This window comes from Papaver somniferum, chromosome 11, assembly GCF_003573695.1.
Source record: "Papaver somniferum cultivar HN1 chromosome 11, ASM357369v1, whole genome shotgun sequence".
In the NCBI taxonomy this organism is placed as follows: Eukaryota; Viridiplantae; Streptophyta; class Magnoliopsida; order Ranunculales; family Papaveraceae; genus Papaver; species Papaver somniferum.
The window spans coordinates 80,216,665-80,234,315 of NC_039368.1; the positions used below are offsets into that span (position 1 = coordinate 80,216,665).

The window sequence follows — 17,651 nt, forward strand, 5'->3', positions numbered from 1 at the left end:
AATAATTTTCGAGAAAGATGAAGAGGTTATAATCAATGCAGAGGAGGTGGTCATTTTCAATTTTTCAATGGAAATTCTAAGTTTCCTATCTCTAGTGGAAATTCTAGTGGAAACCCAAATAATTCTGGATCAAATGCTTATTCAAGAATGGGAAATGATCGTCGAACATGTCAAATCTGTGGAAAATATGGTCATTCTGCTACTGAATGCCGTCATAGAGGTAACTTTGCTTATCAAGGATATTCTGCTCCTCAAAATTTATCTGCAATGATGGCTTCTGGTTCTCATGGTACTGGCATTCTTGGAGAAAATTCCTGGTATTTCGACACTAGTGCTACCAGTCACTTGATATCCAATATGAACAACATCAACAATTCCACACCTTATAATGGTTCTGAGAAAATCAACACGGCTTCGGGAGAAGGTATGTTCATATCTCATTATGGGAAGTCCAACATTAATGTTACAAATCATAATTTTCAATTAAACAATATACTTCATGTTCCTAAGTCATCAAACAACTTAACTTCTGTACACAAATTTGCTAGTGATAACATTTGTTGTCTAACATTTGATTCAAATGGATACTCCATTAAGGATCTCAAATTGGGGAAGACTATATTTTAAGGTCCAACTGAAAATGGACTATATCCATCATACTGCAACAACTCTTCTCAAATTCAACAACCAGCTTCAGCACTTACTACTTCAACTTATTCATCAACTACTATTCAGCTCTCTCCACAATTAAAACTTCAACTGAATGTTGGCATAGAAGACTGGCTCATCCTTCATTTCATTCTTTGTCCAAAGTTTGTAAATACTTAGGATTACATAATGTAGTTAAGAAGTCACTGTTCTGTACGTATTGAATGTCAATTGAATAGAAGTCATAAACACCCCTTTGCTATGTCTTTTTCTATTAGTAGTTATCCTTTACAACTTCTACATATGGATGTTTCGGGACCAGCTCCAGTCGGTTCTTTACTTGGATATAACTACTATGTAAACATAGTTGATGACTTCTCTAGATTCTATTGGGTTTATCTACTTAAATGCAAGAGTGATTTCAAGGTTATTTTCAAACATTTCAAGTATTATGCTGAGAATCTATTGTCCACTCATAATTCTGTTATAAGCGCAGATGGAGGTGGTCAGTTTGTCAACAATGAATTAGGTGGTTTTCTTCTTACTTCTGGGATTAGTCATGGACTCACTTTCCCTCACACTCCTGAAAAGAATGGAGTGGCTGAGTCTAAACACAAACATTTGTTGGATATTACTAGAGCTTTTTTAATTCAATCTGGTTTGTCAGATTACTACTGGGTGGATACTCTTCAAACTGCAAACTTCATTATCAACATATTACCTGCCAAGTTACTTAATTCCTCTTCTCCTTATGAGGTTTTTTTCCAGAAGTCTCATAACTATCATTTTTTATGAAGTTTTGGATGTTTATGCTTTCCTTCGTTGAAACCTTATACAACCAATAAATTGCAACCAAGAAGCATCTCTTGTGTTTTTCTGGGATACAACTCTAATCACAAGGGGTATAAATGCTTAGACTACAAAACAGGAAAAGTTTATATTTCAAGACATGTAGTATTCAATGAAGACTGTTATCCTCTGCTAGCTAATTCTCCTTATAAATATTGTTTACCAGCATTACCAGACACTATTGTTACTTCTTCGGTTTCTAGTGTTTATACTTCTACAAGTGGTAATACTACTTCCACTCATGACAATACTTCTACTTCATCTTCTATTTCAACTAATACAGAGTCTACACCAACTACTACACTATCTACTACTCTGCAACAACTTCAACTCATTCTATGACTACAATAGGTATGCATGGTATTTTTAAGCCTAAAACTTTCTTTGCTACTAAACATGTTCTTCCAACTACCTTATTAGCAAACATTACACCACCAGTTCCTACTTGTTTCACTCAAGCTAATAAGAATCCAAACTGGAAGCGGTCAATGGTAGTAGAACATCAAACTTTACAAGATGCAAATACTTGGACCAAGGTACTACCTCATCCATCTCAAAATGTTGTAGGATGTAAATGGGTTTTTAGATTAAAGTACAAACCTGATGGTTCAATTGATAAATACAAAGCCAGAATAGTGGCTAAGGGCTATCATCAAGAACAAGGTGTTGACTTTACTAAAACATTTAGTCCTGTTGTAAACACAACAACCATTAGAACTGTTATCTCTTTGGCTTTCAATTTTGATTGGAATATTAAGAAAATTGATGTCAGTAATGTATTTCTGCATGGAGATTTACAAGAAGAAGTTTACATGGTTCAACCACCTGGATTCATTGATAAAGATCATCCAGACTATGTGTGTAAACTAAATAAATCTTTGTATGGACTTAAACAAGCCCTTAGGGATTGTTATGAGAAATTGCATGAAGTTCTTACTCAGTTACACTTTCAACCTTCACTAGCTGACTCTCTTATCTATTTTTTCAAAAAGTTGGTTCAAGAATTACTATTGTCCTAGTTTATGTGGATGATATTCTTATTACAAGGAACTCATCTTCTTATTGTGATGAAGTTATCTCTTTCTTCAACAACTATTTTCCTGTGAAAGATTTGGGTTCTCTCAATTACTTTTTAGGAATGGAGGTTAAAAGAAGTAAAGCTGGTCTGTTCTTACATCAAACTAAATATAGTTTGGACTTACTTCAAAAATGTAATATGGTTGGTTCCAAACCATGCAGTTCTCCATGTACTCCTGGTGCTAAACTCAGTATTACAGATGGTGAACCTGTTTCTAATCCAACTGAGTATAGGTCACTTGTTGGAGCTCTTCAATATCTCACATGGTCAAGACCTGAAATCGCTTATGCTGTAAATCGGGTTTGCCAATTCATGCACTCTCCAACAACAGTACACCTATCTTCAGCTAAGAGAATTTTAAGATACATAAAAGGTACTCTTGGACATGGTATTTTATTCACAAAGGGTCTCTCTGCTATATCTGGTTATTGTGATGCTGATTGGGCTGGAGATCCAGACACCAGAAGATCAACAAGTGGTTTCTGTTTATTTTTTAGTAATAATCCAATTTCATGGTCTGCTAAAAAGCAGCCAACTGTGTCTAGAAGCTCCACTGAAGATGAATACAAATGCTTAGTCTCCACAGCTGTTGAAGTTCTTTGGGTATGTCAACTACTTAAAGATTTACACATTTTTCTTTCTACTTCTCCACATCTATTGTGTGAGAATAAAAGCTCAATTTCACTTGATTCTAATCCTGTGCTGCACAGTGGAATAAAACATCTTGACATTGATTACCATTTCATAAGAGAATTAGTTCAATCCAACACTCTGAAGATCTCCTACATTTCTACAGTTCAATAGCTAGCAGACATCTTTACTAAAGGACTTGCAGGGCCAAGGTTTGCTTTCTTGAAGGACAAAGTGGAAGTGTTTTCTCCATTTCAGTTTGAGGGAGGCTAGTAGAAAGTATTCCTTTCTTACGCCTGTGTTACACTGACATGTGATGTGGCATTACTTTACAGGCTGTCTTTACTTTGATGTATACTGATTCTAGTGGTCAACTGACTTGTGAGGTGTCATGTTTTGATTGGTTTTGTCTGCTAATACAGGCTGTCTTGTCTGTATCAGACACAGCCTTGCCTATGTGTTTTATAAGCTTTCTGTTTAATAAAGAATTTCACTTCTTGATTTCTAGTAAATAGAACCCGACTTTTAGTATTCAAGAGAGAACCCATTTTATTTCTAGTCATTTTATTTTGTTTCTACGCTAAGTCTCACTATTGCCGAAAGAATATGTCTAATCCATTCCCCATTCAAGACAGAACCCTACATTAAAATGTCTAATCTAATGAAAATTTCCTCAACAAACATTACTAAGAACCATTTGAAGAATTTAGGATAAGATCGTACCTCGTAAGTCCAAATTATGACATGATATCACACGGTAATCCATTGACACTTAAATCTAGGGTCCACATTGCCGTATTTGGATGCCACTTTTACTTGAATGAAGTTCTCCAACAAACTGGATCCACGTTGTAACAGTAAAATCGTGAAGTGCATCCAACTTTTGATTCTTGCTTTTGATTCCTTGTACTGATAATTTAATTAGATGAAATCTTTGGGGAATATTTTGTTATTATCTTATTTCTCTTTACCTTACTTTGAATTGATGTCCATGAACATTAGTTTTGATTCGACGATGCAAGTCTTGAAAAGAAAATCTTAGTTTTGATTTGATGACTATTGAGAAGAATTTTACGATAAACTCAGACCATCGTTAACGGCGGAAATAAGAGCTTACAGGGTATTTGCTAGAAATGCTGATAGCTGAGATTTAGATTCACACGACTCAGACAATCATATTATTTTAGGCATTAGAGTACTTTCAACAAAAGTATTTTTAACCTAGCCACGCATAAACAAATGTCGAGTCAGCTAACTACGAAATGGATGTAAAAAGTAACGATAAAAGGTTTTGCTAATTCGATCTCTTGCATAGGTAATCTAAATTAGCAATTTTTATTAGGGGAGAAACGCAAAATATTTCGAAAATAAATTATGTTATTCATTTTCTCTTTTAGAAGAATCTAAATAAAGTTCGATAAAATAATACCTTGATTGTAATTCGCCAATAAAATATATTATGGCGCCAAAAGATTCCATCCAAACTCCACTGGTCAAAACTTAAACGGGTAGGGCTAGAATTAAATATAGGCTTATGTTAACTGCGACGTTCGAAAATAGATTTTGTTTCTAAGATTCTGGAGATTTTTATCAGAATTCAATTTCGTGCACATTTCTGTGAAGAGTGTCATTCTGAGGTGATTTGTTTAAGTAGTTAAGGGTTAATCTCACAGTCACGTATGCTAAAATTATGTCCCTCGATACATGAACAACCGACAAAGAGTGTCCGAAAAATCAGACTTCTTTTTCCAAACATATTAATCTCCACTTTACCCTTTTATTATGTGTTAAAACTCCAAGGAATCATTTAATATATGCTGGTAAAGTAGTATTGGCTACTTCCCTAAAATAATCCATATTAATCACAACATGGTGGATGTTTTTTTATAAAAATAATAATCGATTCGCATGAGTATTAGGTTAGTTTGGTATTGTTGCAGCTTTTATAAAGGTACTTTTCTGTTATGTGTTGTTGTACTGTGTTGTGAGAAAAAAACAGTTAGACGTTTGATAAAATATTAATTAAAGTTAAAACTGATTAAAAAAATAACTAAACTGTGTTTGGTAAAATATGAGATTCAACCATTGTTATTGTAGTAAATAATAAAACAGACATATCTCTGCAACAAATTTTATTCAATTCTTTTGGGTTTAAAATTAATTATTTTTTTCAATATTAAATATAAATATATATAAAGGCCATGTGATTAAATTCGCACAAAGCCCTTCTAAGCGTAGGATCGGCTCTGACTCCATCTGTTCAAAAGGAAAAATCTGTTCAAAAATGGTTAGTGTAGGTGCCCGCGGAATTAGCATTAAAAATGATAAGAACAAATGTTTCGGTGAGAAGATCAAGTTAAACCCGCGATTAAAAATCAAATGTTTTGGTGCAAATGTTTTCTACACCACGGTTAAGCCCATACCCAAAGATCAAGTTAAAAATTAGAAAAATTAGGACATCAAAAGAAAACTAAGAAGTATTTAGAGCTTCTCCACTGATCGTGTGGTCAGCTTCATATGTGCAATGTGGAAAGACATCCTTTGTCTAGTTTATCAACTAATTTTCCTAAGAATAAGGGAGAAAAAAAATCTTCTCCAACCCGTAGACATTTTTACCTGTACTTTGCCGAGCTGTCTTATTTCCAAACCGAATATATATTTTTATTCGGTATTTAATGGCTGAAAAATTATCGCGAAACTCCATGATAATTGTACTTGTGTAAAGCTTCAATGGACTGCAATTGGTGAGTGTCGAAGATCTTATGTGCAAAGTTTCTGCAAAACCCATAAACGAACCAAAAGGCTTTGGGACGTACGTGCTAGTAAATGTACATGCTTCCAGCCAAGTAGAAAACAAAAAAAATTGAAGTATCCATCTAATTTCAAAGTAAGATGTTACAGTTCATAATAACTTGGTCCGCATCTTCACTTAAAAACTCATCATGCCAACTGCCAAAATTGCTTCCTGCTCGTACAAATTCCACTAGTACTAGATTTAGGTTATTTTTCAAACTCTTGATAGAGATTAGATTCTCTGCGGCTGTTTATTTTCTAATCATATAGTTTACTATCCAGCATAGGCCTCATTGTTCACTCAAAAATTAAACATCCCTACCCTCAACAAAGCTTCACAGCCATATTGTTGCAGGTCAATTTCTGTGATAGAAATAAATTACTGTGACCAGAATATGACTGTTATCTTCATCAAGGTAAAAGCTTAATTTTACCTCGGAATACATTTGTACCTCAATTCCTATGGATGATGATTTAAAGATGACGATGCAAAGATGGTGTATTGTTTTAACTGGAAGTATGATTGGTTCATATGGTACTATCGACTATCGAGATAGTATGATATAGTACTGTCGACTAACTGGAACGGAAGTTTTCGTTCTAAAAATAAAGAAGAGTGAAAAAATCGTTAAATCATCTTTTATTATAGATTAAAAATCATTTTTAATAAATTAAATCTTTTTTAATTTTAAAATTGATGATTATGATGGCAACAAGTCATCTTGGTGAACCTCTGAAACAAGAGGTTGAGAAAAAAGATGTCTACCTAATATTATTATGTCATGTCATCTACAAGTTGGTTAAAGAAGTTAGGGTTGGAGAATATTTTTTTGGAAAATGGTAGTGGATTTACGTGGATGGAGACTTTTTCTTCACATACATTCCATCGGAAAAGCTCTTAGCGAGGAAATGGATTAGGCTCCTTTGAGGCATATGTGGACTGAAAAACTAAAAACCGTTAGGGTTTCAAAGTTTTGGTCAGAGAAAATGTTTTGGTGAGAGGGGTATGTCTAAGTTTTGGTTAGGGGTCTATATGAGATTTTTTTTTAATAAGAAAATGTAAGGTGAAAACACCTAACCACTAAAAATATAAAAAATTTACAGTAACCATTGCAGAGATTATAATAACAGCAGAAATTACGGAGATAAAGTGGGTAACCGGAAATCACACAAACAAAGAGCAACTATAATAAACTTGACAACTACAAACTCTAACAGAATTTTCTATTTAGTGAAATAGAAAATGGGACCCACTAGTGCATTCTTAATCCAAATGATAGAGGGCTTTTATTTAGTCCATTGATTTTCCTCTCGGTAGCTGCTTTCACAGGGATAGCTCAGTTGGTCTAACAACACCATTTTTGTTGTCTTTATTTTGTTCTGACGAAATGAGATGATTTATTAATGCATGCACTAACATTTACAAAGGGGATATCTTTTTATTTCCTGCACCCGAGTTAAGAGGGCATATCATTATTCCTCCCTATAGTATTTCTTCCTATAGTATTCAAATTAATAAATAATGTTCATAAGGATGGTTCCATTCCAAACCCATATTCGCGTGGCCGAAGATTAGCCCATCGAAATTGTTATCTAGAGACGAAGATTGAGTAATAATGTTATTACTCAAAAAATCATCAATATATTCTTGTTCCAAAGATGATAATGACGATGAGGTAGGGAATATGGTACTAGTTGTGGGTTGTTGTTGTTGCTGCTGATATTGAGTAGTAATGGCATTACTCATCATAAAATCATCAATATCCTGTTGCAATCGCAGAGACGACAGAGATGAAGCAAGCGATATGGTAGTAGCTGTGGGCTGTTGTTGTTGCTGCTGATATCGAGAATGTTGTTTCATTTCCATGCAAAGTGGGTCCACAAATTGAGCTTGTTGACATTGCATGCTAATAACCTCTGCTTGAGATTTTGCTAATTGAACTTGAAGATCAATTACTTGTTTTTGTAGTTGATAAATTGTTCCGGCACAACCGTAAACTGGATCTTTTACTCTCGAATACGCTTCGTAAACCATGCTACTGACTGCATCAACTCTTTGGGATTCAGGAAGTTCCTGATAAGAGAAATCGAAGCCAAATAAATAAATAAAAAGCTTAAATACCAAAAGCTAAGCTGCAACTGATGGGATTAGCTTATTGTAATTCAAGTTTTTATTTTTAGATCATTACCTGTAGCATTTTGATGATATTGCTAGCACCAAAAACTCTATGAGCAGTAGTAAACTTTAAGGGTTCAGTTGGTGGAAAATAAGGAGCTAGTACACATTTTTCACCACATCGTCGACGAAGGATTTTACAAGCAGCACAAGGAGTTAATACTACTTGAGAAAGAGATGGAGCTGGTGATTGAGTATGGATGTTGGTGGCAATGGAGGTATCAGTTGATGAACCCATTCCGACAAAAGAAAAGTACAGAGAGTTTTCGGGAGAGAATCTTAAGAAAGATGATTGGGTGCTTTGGTTTGTGGAGAGGGAGTGAACATATTTATAGGGGGAGTGCCCGTAGATACTCCCTCGGTTCTCGAAAAGAGTTACATTCAATTTGACATACTTTTAAACTAGAATGAAGAAGTGATGGCGCTTTCTTTCGCAGTGACGTAGTGTTTTAGAGAGGAATGATGTCAATGCTGATATGCATCTGGACTGCGTCATTATTGATTAGAAATAAGTCAAGATGGAAACGACCAAGAACCATCATCATTCTAACTAGTACTAGGATTATAGAGACGGTTTGCGAATCCAAAATTAGCTAAATATGTTGAATGGCATTGGTACCACTTTAGGGTTGATAATCAACCAGCTCCATGAGGTGTTTTGTTTTTATTAGGCCGACCGCACATTATTTGCTCATCATTTGCTTCAATTTTCTTCTTCCCACGAGTGGTCAATTCTTCAAAGCAAAACGTTGAAATTTCATTTAAAAACAGACAATATAGCTCTCAAATATGAGAGAAGAGAATCACGAATTGCATTACACGTTTACGCTGCTACTTATAATCAATCAATAAATCGCAATCACGAATTTGGACTAGATAATAGGTTTTAAGTCTGGAGATAAATTTTAAGCTTAGTGGCAGATTTTGAATTACTTGGAAATTTTGGGGCTAGAGAACAAATGTTGGATAAAAATGACACATCTGGGATTAAGATTATTTATACTTAATCTCATTGTCTTCACCCTTTAAGCAAGCTCCCAGCATCTGGGTAATAACTAATAAAACAACTCGAGGTAGGTTGGCATAAACGAGACAGGACTAACTTCCTACCAATTCATCGTCCCATGGGTCCAATTATTTGTGTGCACTAAATTTATCTTCGTCTCGCCAGTGCACCTAAAATTCACGAGAACTGGAAACTACTAAGAAACTTGTAGACTTAGTACAAGTATCGATTGACTTCATTCTTCTTCATCATCAACATCACTAATTTGGAGTCCTTGTACTAACATTTCACTCCAAAATAATCGGGACACAATTTGAAATAGACCAGCTTGATAGAGTAGTAGTTTGATCCATTTAAAGAATTAAAGGTCAACAGGACAACTGTGGTCATAGTTTTCGCTGGAAAAATCGGCAAGAATGGGATGCATACTAAGAATTAAAGGTCAACAGGACAACTGTGGTCATAGTTTTCGCTGGAAAAATCGGCAAGAATGGGATGCATACTTAGCTCGAGGCCGGTGCCAAGAAAACCCAACAATATCTTCTTAATTAACTCCTTGCCAGGGGTGTTATACTTTCCTTTGGTGCAATTTTGGGGCTTTTTTTTGGTTCCAGTTCTCCTTGTTGTGAAATATCTCATTCTTTTTATTCTTTTTCTTTCTTTTTTATGTGAAATGTCTCTTTGAAGTGATATACTCTCATTTTATTGTTTTTCTTTATTCGGCATAGCTGAGCTCATTTCGCAAAATTAGGAGATCAAACCCTTCCTAACGGGAGTAAATTCCCTACCTCTCGCCTGCACTATGAACAAAAGGAAATGTGTTGTTGTTGTACCAGACAGTGGAACACCTCTTTTAAGCGGTATTGTCTTTTTGAGTGATACGCTAAATTGAGCCAAAAAGAAGAAGCAGTGATGGAATAGTAATATGGGCATAAGGGTGCACACGGTACGGTTCGGCTCGGTTCTTGCCGAGACCGAGTACCTGTACCTTACACCCTTCGGTATCCAAAAAATGGACCGGTCCCGGTACCGAGTACCTCGGTTCCGGTTTCATTTCAGGGGGGAAAAAAAATCTACTGCCCTGTTTTTTACTTTTTTACCTGTTTTTTTACCTATTTTTCAATATCTCAAAGCAACAACTAATAAGTAGCAATATTAATAGCAAACCAAACAAGCAATGTCTTGAAAATCTTAAAAAAGAAATAGCAGTAGTCACAGACACACACTAAGTCTTGAAAATGAGAAAATCTGGAAAAAAAACAACTAGCAGTCTAGCAGTGCTTCTGTAATCTTGAATCTTGATCTTCTAATCCATATCAGCAGCACTTATGGTGTCATCACTGTTGATAGGACCAAGTAACGCTGCAAAAAAATAATAATAGCAGTTAGTAACTATTAGACTATATATATTACTGCCAAACACAAGTAATAATGTAATATGTTACCTTCTTCAACTTCAACATCATCATCTGGTATGTAATCAGATAGAAGATCAAGTTGTATTGGCTTCCTTAGCCAGCTTTGTGTGCAAAGCAATGCCTCAACTGTCCTTGTAGATAAAGAGCTTCTACAAGGACTTAAGACTCGCTTTCCTGTGCTAAAAGCAGACTCAGAGGCAACAGAAGACACAGGAATGGCTAATATGTCCTTAGACATATGTCCAAGTATCTTATACTTTGTACTGTTGGTCTTCCACCAACCCAATAAGTCAAACTCCTCATCATCATCTTCTCCTTCACCTTCTTCATACTCGTCAATGAAATATTTATCCAACTCTGTTTTTCCCTCATCATCATTTGGGCTTTTCTTGAACCTCTTACTCCTTGACATCAACTCTTTCATACGACTTGGCCCTGCCACTGGTTTACTTACCACTGCTTTGGATTGTCCCTGGATAGAACTACTTGACTCCTCCTCATGAACTGAATAGGCATCCTTATATTCTTCAAATAGAATCTTAAAATCCAACTTAACAAGCTTCATAACAGATTCAACCTTAGAAGAATTCTTCCCATACAAGAGCTCAAGAGCAAATTGTAGTCCTTTTTCTTTCTCTCTAGGATCCAACAACATGGAAAAAAAGGTTGTAGGGTTCATCTTTGCATAATCACCCCAATATTTGTTATACTTCTTAAAAAATTTTCCAGCCATAGTAGCAATAAAAGGATCTTCATCTACATTATCTCTAAACTCAACTAGTTGCTCATATATGATAACTAATTGCCATAATAAAGTGTTTGTTGTTACCTTAGTTGAGGCTGAAAATGCAACAGTGGCATCAAAGAATACTTTCTAACATTTGACAAGGCCTCTGGCAAAGATCCAGTCCTCTTCACATGGAGCAGGTTTCCTCACTACTACCTTCTTCTTCTTCTTTTGTGCCTTCTTCTTCCCTGTCACCTCAACTTCCTCTTGTTCTTCTTCACTAAATTCTTCTTCTTCTTCACCAACATTAATATCAATATCAAAATCATTATCATCAGGTAGATCTTTCTCACTCTGTTTTGGGTAATAAAACAACTGCCGATATTCCTTGTCATACCTTTCTAACCTAATAAATGCTTTTTCTAACACTTCTGCAGCCTGTAGCATCAAGAATGTGCTGTTCCACCTAGTCTTAACATCTAATATCAATGTTACCTTAGACTCTATTCCAACTAATTTTGCACAACGCTTAAGCTTAGCCAACCTAGATGGAGAACCCTTTATATACTTGACAACTGACCTGATTCTTGCAATTGATTTGTTGTAGACCCTCACAGCATCTTTTACCACAAGTGCAAGTACATGAGCTGCACACCTTACCTGAAAAGGTGAATTCAAACAAGTTAGAAAGTAATAAACATAATCCTAAGTTAGAAAGTAAAAAAAAATAATAAGTCATATTCATATACATATACTTACATGAAAGTACTTAGATCTCTCTTCTGCCCTTGTCTTTGAAACAATACTAGTCTTCAAATAATCCATTGCTACCTTGTTGGCACTCACATTATCCAAAGTGACAGTAAACACATCTTTAAGCTCCCAATCTGACAAACACTTCTCTAACATCTCACCAATGTCAATTCCTTTGTGACCACTAACCTCACAAAACATAATAATTCTCTTTTGATAGTTCCACTGCTGATCAATAAAGTGAACTGTTACCCAGATGTAGTTGAAATTGTTTGGTGAAGTCCATGTGTCTGTTGTCAAACTAACCCTCTGCTTGGTTGACTTGAAGTAATTTTTCAACTTTTATTTCTCTAATACATACATGTCTAATAAACATCTATAAATAGTCATTCTACTTGGCACAACAAATCTAGGCTCTAAGACATGCATCATTCTCCTAAAACCTTCACCCTCAACTGCTCTAAATGACATCTCATCAATTATAATAAATTCAACAACTGCCCTTTTACATTTCTCTTGACTGAAAATAGTAGAGACTAACTGACCTTCATCCTCACCCAGTTGTGCTGCAGGATTTAATGTCAGAGTTTGTTGTCCTTTTGGCTTTGGCTTGTTAGGATTCTGCTTGCATCTGTTGAAGTGCTTCCACATTCCACTTGTACCATTCTTTCCAGTATGAGCCTTTATCACCTTCTTGCAGTAATTGCATCCAGCATCTTGAACATTCAACCTCTTGAAATGATTCCAAATGTTAGAAGTTATCTTACCACCCATTCGAGTAGAAGTAGCTTCTACATCTACTGTTGTTGTATCTGGCTGTGCTGATTCATTTGTTGGTTGGATTGAGGATCCAAAAATTGCATCTGTGGCAGTGGTAGGTGTAGCAGTTGTAGGTGTGGGGGTATCTGTTCCATGAGCTTGACTTGATTCATCCATGCCAGCTTATCACTGAGAAAACAAATGAAACTGAAATTAAATGAATGAAACTGAAATGAAATAAGAAATGAAACAAGAACTCAACTGAAAAATTAAATAAGAACTGAAATGAAATAAGAAATTACTTCAAAGACATGTGTTGGTGTTTCTTTTTTTTCTTTTTTTGGCCAGGACACATTCAGTATGTCGTGCTCTGTCACTAAAATTCATACAGTCTGTTATTACTATATGTTAGCTACTTAGTTACTGATGATAGATGTACCAAATGACATCAAATGTTAGCTACTTAGTTTTTGGGTGAGAACTATAGGATGACTATGAGCTCATAAAGAAATGATGCTTCATTGATCCCTGGATGAATCTCCACACATTTACATATCCCTTACCTTTTTGCTCATCACAGGAGTATGGGGAAGAAGTAAATAAAGCCGTAACTGAGATGGGTGAGAATTTTACTATTTACGTTTGTGCCCTGCCAGTCTGTAAACTTGTTAAGCACATATTATCACAACTGGAGCATGTGAAACTTGATGATGACATAGCATATATGAACTTGAAATGAGAGCTTGTTGACTGAATTATGTTTATGCCCACCACAGGTAGACGAGGAATGAACAAATACCAAATGACAAACCTTGAATGTGCAGTATCAGCAACCCTCTAGAATTACTGAATTAGTGAACTCCAAGAACTTAAATCTGCACTTCAGCACCTAATCAAAAGCACAAGAAAAACAAATAAATTAGATTTCAACAACATTTAATAAACCCAATTCAGAAAACCCACTCCACTCATACACTTGATCAAGTCAGATAACTTCTCAGTACCTATTGATTCTTCATTTCAATAAAATCCATTTTATTTAGACAAACATGGAGGTGATGAAACATAAGAAGATTCATGAAACATAAGAACTAACTACTTGTCATTCTTGTCCTGCTCTAACATGTAATTGCAGTTAACTACTTGGTACTTATATAGCATCATCAAAAAAGTCTAACAGCAGTATAATGAACCAAATCGTAATCCCAGATTTCTAATTGTAACTAGTAGGAACACCTAACCCATATTAACTTTATAAACAAAAGTTACAAAACCACAGAATTGGAGCATCACTGCAAGTAAATGCACTTTGACAACACCAGAAATCAGAACAATTACTAATACCCTAATTTCATTAACAAAAAGAAAAAGAAGTACTCAAATTACTAAAACAGCACCATTACCATTCAAAAATTAGCACTAGACACTAGACAGTGAATTAGGAACAACATAATCCAAAACAAAAACAAATCTCTAACCTTTTCCTTCTCTTTCTCCACTCCCTTAGATAATCTGATTGATACTTAATCCAGTTCAGTTCCTTTCTTTTCCCTTTGTCTTACCCTGTGAAAGTGAAACCCTAATATAATTAGACATAGATTTCAAGATTAAAAGATTCAAAACTTCATAAAAGTAATGTTACCTTCTTGAAGATCAGATAATGCTGTCATTCAAATTATGAAGCTCAATTATTGCATGTTGAACAGATTAGGAAGAAAAGAAAAAGTTGAACCCCAATTAAAATTCAAAACTAAAACAAACCAACAACTCAAATCAAAATGAATACATTAAAATACAAACCAATGTTCAGATTCATCAAAAATGCCCAAAAATAAATAATTCATGAACAACCTAATCAATCCTCAAAGTTCACTGGATCTAGACCAATCAAAACCAAAATCATAAAATTCTGATAACAACTAAACATGATTTGGCGAATCAACTAAAACAATTAGAAACCACATACAACATGATCTTCGTAATGAATCACCACAAAAAATTACAAACCTAACTTCGTAATAAATCACCACAGAAAATGAAAATCCGCAACATCTGATTACCTCTTAGTAAGAACTGAGACATAAACTCATATCAATCAACGAGACAGAGGAGTAATCCAACAGAGTTCTTCTTCTTCACTTATTCAGTTATTCTCCTTCTCAGAGACAGAGGAGAGAGTCGAGAGACGGAAAAAATAGAAATTAGAAACCCTAGCCTATAATGTTTGCTTATATACCACCACTTAATCCAACGGTTATTATTGATCTATCATCCCCTAAATCTGACGGCTACAATCAATCGGTACAGACGGTACGGTTCGGTACGGGACTAGGCCAGGGCCGTGTACCTGTACCTCCCTAGCCTCGGTTCCTATTTTTAGGACCGGTACATGTACCCCGTTCCTCGGTTCGGTACAAAACCAGGTACGGTTCCACCGGTTCCGGGACGGTCCGGCTCGGTTCCTGTGCACCCTTATATGGGCATGAGAAGGGGAGTATGTTATATGCTGTTTAAAGTTACGAATTCTTAACTTTGAATATGAGCATTCCAAGAATGGTAATATGAGCCTTCGGAGACGTATAAGACATCTACCATTTTGAATATGAACCGTTGAAGATTAATGGTTGAAATTAAATTTTATGGTTGGTGAAATTTTGTATATCGAAATACTTTCATTTTTAGCAGGAACGTAGAATAATATAATTGGAACATGTCGCTAAAAAATTAGCTTCAAACTTGTTATTTCTTGAATTTCATAAAAAAAAATAGCGAAATCATGTCATGATTATGTCAATATAACCATGTCATTGTATCCTCGCCCTATTCCAAATCTGTTTTAGTTAGCTAGTCAAATAAGAATCAAGGTCACATGTTGCTCGCTATTAACAAAAGTCATTCCATTTCACTGTTAAATGTCATTGTTGTCCAGTCAAATCCCTCAACATAATGTCAAAAGATTCCCATTTTTTTCGATGAATGAATGCTATATTTCACTATTGTCCCGTAGACACCTCAAGCTAGGGTCCGCATTGCCTTGTGTGGATGCCATTTTTACGTCAATGAAGTCCTCGACAAACTTTTTCCAAATCTTAAACCATCGATTTCAGGTTGATTAATTAACCAAAGTTTGGTATCAAAATTCTGCATTATGAAGATTGCCAACTAAATCATGCTCCGGAGCGCTGCATATGGGTTGCACAATAGATAAGATCCACATGCATTGTCGGTGATCATTCCTCATTAGCAACGTTAATATTCAACGTGATTTGCCAGCTAATTGAATTCATTTTCAAATTTACACTTCGGTTTTGTCCTTTTTCTTTTTTCTTTTTTCCCTTTTAGTTTTAAGATGATGTTTACGTATCATTGAATGTGTCTTAAGTCTTAACCTTTTTTTTTTCTCTTTAAATACGAAAATCTCATTGAGGAAAAGGGAGAACTACATTATTAAGGAGTCATCTGTTGGTGCTACTCATACACAGTTTATCCTAGAATCTTGTCATTGCTAAGTTGTTAGTCACATTATTTGCATCATGATGTATGAAAGTAACTTTCCAATTTTCAAATTTATAGGGACGGAAAAAATAGTCCTGGATAATGTTTCAGTTTGTCTACTTCACGGTAGCATAAACATTCAACAATTGATGATCCCCGCACAACTTATGATAGTTTAGTATCAAACCAAGATTTTTCCCATTCAACAATTGATGATCCCCGCATAACTTTTGATAGTTTAGTATCAATGGTAGCATAAATATTCACTATAATGGGGCAATCAACAAATATGTGTTGTAAAGATTCAGAGTGAGCAAAGCATAAAGGAAAAAGCGGCATTTGGGAGTCTCCGACCCCACTCTATTTTTCTCTCTATTTTCTCTCCGGAAAAAAGATAACGAAAACTCTAAAACTCTAAACGCTTCTCTTGGAACCGATCTGAGCAGTCAAATCCTCTTTTCTATCCTATTTTCTTGAGTTCTATCAATCCTAAAGTTTTAATCAATTTTTTTTCTCTTTTGATTTCGTTTTTTTAGGGTTCATGCTAATTTCCCCTTTTTTTGTTTCTGTTGTTAATCTTAATTTCCAGTAGCATCCTAATTAGATTCGAGTTATTCTAATTAGGGGTCTGTTCTTTTACAACCTCTCTTGGTGGTTCGATCTGGTTCCTAGTTTAAATTATTTTCCTGTCTATTTGATATTTTCAGCACTTATTTTCTTTTAATCTCTGCTTGATTTACTATTTATTGTTGTGATTTTTAGTCTTACACGGGTTTGTTGTTAGAAGTGGTTTATCATTTTAAGGGTTTTGTTAAGGATTGAGATTTCATCAATTAATTGTCCAAGATCTTGGTGTGTTTTTTCAATCAAGCAGGACCAGTTATTCACATCAAAGAGGCCTCTTCAACCTCAGCTCCAACAAGTTTCGAGTATCAAGCAGCGACAGTAAAAGATTATCTCATCAGTTATATCAACAGCCATCCTGATGCTGTTTCAGCTTCCCTCTACAACAACAACATGTTTCCCAAAGACACAGGTACAAGTTCTTACAAAGACATTCAAGACACATATACAAGTTTTTACAAAAACAACTAAGATACTGGGACCAATTTCGATACCAACCCATATCACAAAAGACCGATTCTGAAATATTATAACCGATTTAGGTTCTATTTGTTACTTTTGTTAATGTTATACTTGCTACATGTGCTACTGTTACTTTGAAACAGTCATGGACAAATGGTTGGATCTATGGATCCTTTTATACCTATGTTACATGTTTTACTATGATTTTCAAAAAAATCTTGAGAAAGGGTTGG

General features: G+C 35.1%; 2 protein-coding genes across 2 annotated transcripts; one reads left to right on the forward strand and one right to left on the reverse strand.

Moving 5' to 3' along the window:
• The first annotated feature begins 2,635 nt into the window (after positions 1–2,635).
• On the forward strand, positions 2,636–3,720 carry LOC113324645 (uncharacterized mitochondrial protein AtMg00810-like). Its single transcript, XM_026572942.1, has 2 exons — positions 2,636–3,178; positions 3,541–3,720. The coding sequence occupies exons 1-2, from the start codon at positions 2,636–2,638 to the stop codon at positions 3,718–3,720; spliced, it is 723 nt and encodes a 240-aa protein (XP_026428727.1).
• Positions 3,721–7,505: 3,785 nt separating this feature from the next.
• On the reverse strand, positions 7,506–8,412 carry LOC113324646 (LOB domain-containing protein 1-like). The gene is made up of 2 exons (XM_026572944.1): positions 8,188–8,412; positions 7,506–8,072 (listed from the first exon to the last, which is right to left on the reverse strand). Exons 1-2 carry the CDS (start codon positions 8,410–8,412, stop codon positions 7,506–7,508), a joined length of 792 nt encoding a protein of 263 aa, XP_026428729.1.
• Between the last annotated feature and the right edge of the window lie 9,239 nt (positions 8,413–17,651).

Excerpts from the sequence above, each read along its gene's own strand:
- LOC113324646 (XM_026572944.1), bottom strand. The coding sequence starts at position 8,412 with ATGGGTTCATCAACTGATACCTCCATTGCCACCAACATCCATACTCAA. Across the intron at positions 8,073-8,187 it reads ATATCATCAAAATGCTACAG|GAACTTCCTGAATCCCAAAG; the intron begins GTAATGATCTAA and ends TTCTCTTATCAG.
- LOC113324645 (XM_026572942.1), top strand. The coding sequence starts at position 2,636 with ATGGAGGTTAAAAGAAGTAAAGCTGGTCTGTTCTTACATCAAACTAAA. Across the intron at positions 3,179-3,540 it reads CAGCTGTTGAAGTTCTTTGG|GCTGTCTTTACTTTGATGTA; the intron begins GTATGTCAACTA and ends ATTACTTTACAG.